Here is a 2,500-nt window from a genome sequence, read left to right as displayed (position 1 = left end):
AATAATGGAAGAAAATTTTAATACATTTATTAAAAAAAGGCTTACAATACAATAATGAAAGTACCTTATCAATAATGAATGATAAATACATCAATGGAAGACCTCATACATGAATTAATTAACGCATCATATCATGCTAACCTAATTAATGAGCATTCATTATGGAATGAATAGTGAATGATATCAGTGAATGAACAAGAAGAAACTTGATGTACTTTAGTACTATTACTATTAGTACTTTAACGCAAGGACTGTTGTTACGTAGTATTTAGCCATTCATATCAGGCCATCTGACTTTTCGTTTATGATTCTGGCGACCGCATTAGGGGAATTAGAGTTCAGCGCAGCTGCTCTTCCCCTGAATTCTCTTAGTGACATACCAGCCGTACCAAGTGGGGACCTGACCGGGATATGTGCGAACTGTCAATTAGCATCTTGTTAATCATTTCTGTTTTGCCATTTGTAACATGATTCCCTTGGTGTTGCACTTTTAATGTACATTTTCTTAGCCGTTGCAACGCATGTTCCCGTTGGTATTGTTTTCTTATTGCAATTGACGTACGTCTCGTGTATTTTGGTCATTAAGACACCGGGCCACTTAATTGTGCTGTCAGTGCATTTCAGTGATCTTTGGTTTTATAAACAATAGTCTTTGTTTAAATTGTAACTTGACGGATGATTTAGAGCACTTGTGTCCTCGTGATGTCACGATGGCCCGCCTGTATGACCTGGAGAGCCGTAAATTAGACTTGGAGATGTTTAAGGCAGAGAATGAGCGGATGCGTCTCATGCAGAGACCCAATCAGGAATGTTATCCTCATTTTCGTGTAGAGGATGCAATTAAATTTGTTCCTAAATTCAATGAAACCGAGCCAGACTATTTTTTCATTCGTTTTGAACGTGTTGCTGCCTTGCATGGTTGGCCCGAAGATAAGTGGGTATTACTTGTACATAAGCACAGGAGTTTTTCTCGGCTCTGGATTAGGTACAATCACAGAATTATTATGTTGTAAAAGAGGCTGTGTTAAATGTTTATAAAAAGGTACCAGAGGCGTATAGCCAAGATTTTCGTAATTGCTGTAAAGATGGTAAATAAACTTTTGTTATATTTATCCGCCAGAAGCAACTATTATGTAAAAAGTGGGCCGAGAGTGAATTTGATGCACTCGAGTACGATAAATTATTAGAACTGTTTATTCTCGAGGATATAAAGAAGTGTATGTCTGTAAAAGTTCGCTCTGACATTGACGAGCGTGGTCTGCGCACATTAGCCGAGGTCGGTAGTGCCGCTGATCATTTCGCTCTCACTAATCCTAACTACTATTGCAGATCTAATGAACCTTCATTCCCTTCAAACCAGCATAATAGTAAGAGGATGAGCATAGTACCAGGAGGACTGAACTGCCAGATACCCACAGGACTGTAAATGCAAAGTTGTCAGAAACAGGTGGTGAGAGTAGGAATTTTGCTTCTCGCGGTGAGAATTTTTCTTGCCGTTATTGCAAGAAACACGGTCATGTCATGAATGACCGTTTTAAGTTGGCAAATAAGCGTTCCGACAATAACAAACGTATTTTCACGTCAATGCTAATAATAAGAAAGAGGCTGCATCTAAATATCATGGTGATAAGCTTGATTTTGGCCTTTCTCCCTTTTCCATGGCAGAATCTGCATATGTGACTCCTTCATTTAAACCCTTTTGTTCTACAGGATTTATTAGTGCTGATGAATCGTGCACGTCGTCTTCCCCAGTCATTATACTACGGGACTCGGCTGCAGATATATCATTGGTGCTCAAAGAGGCTGTTCCTAACCCTGATTGTTACACTGGAGAGATGGTAATTATCAATGGACTGATAGTGTCCAAGAGCATACCCATTTGTGAAGTTTACCTTAAATCTGATTTAATGTCCGGTTATGTAAGGTTAGGTGTTGTTGATAGGATACAAAGTGATGTCATTTCATTTCTTATGGGTAATGATCTCGTTGGTGATAAGGTGTGGCCTTGCCCTGGGGTTTCACCTTGTCCCACGAAAGAGAACAACACTTTAGATTTAGAGAGGGAGTATCCCGACCTCTTCCCTGCGTGTGCTGTCACCCGCAGTGCAAGTCGTAGGACCTCCCCTCCCACCGAAGCGCTTACAACCGGTACTACATTGCCAGAGGAGAGCCCTTGTGATGTAATTACTGAGAAATTTACTCTAGCTGATTTCTTCGATTCATCTGCTAAAGTTTTAAGTAAGTCTACATCGGATAATTCTGATATAGTGAATTTCAAAGGCAGTCAAGTTACTAAAGAAAACCTCATTGAAGAACAACGTAAAGATCCTGATTTGAAGGTATTTTATGATAGGCTTACCGACATAAGTGAACTTGAAAATTCCAATACGGGCTATCATCTCCAGTCAGGCGTTCTTATGCGTATATATAAGCCCTATAATATATTTGCAGACGATACAAGCAAGACTGTACATCAGATTATAATTCCCAAGTCCCTTCG

The 2,500-nt window shown here is 39.6% G+C and overlaps 1 protein-coding gene across 1 annotated transcript in view; it reads right to left on the bottom strand.

Annotated features, from left to right (window-relative positions):
* The window catches only part of LOC119575664, an 11,568-nt gene extending 11,134 nt beyond the window's left edge, over positions 1–434 (bottom strand). Inside the window, exon 1 of the mRNA XM_037923293.1 lies at positions 381–434. Coding sequence (XP_037779221.1) covers positions 381–434 — 54 coding nt within the window. The remainder of the gene's footprint in view (positions 1–380) is intronic.
* Positions 435–2,500: the final 2,066 nt, after the last annotated feature.

The sequence above is a fragment of the Penaeus monodon genome, chromosome 7 (assembly GCF_015228065.2).
Source record: "Penaeus monodon isolate SGIC_2016 chromosome 7, NSTDA_Pmon_1, whole genome shotgun sequence".
NCBI lineage: Eukaryota > Metazoa > Arthropoda > Malacostraca > Decapoda > Penaeidae > Penaeus > Penaeus monodon.
The sequence above is the reverse complement of the archived record's forward strand: the minus strand, read 5'-3'. Positions and strand labels throughout refer to the sequence as shown.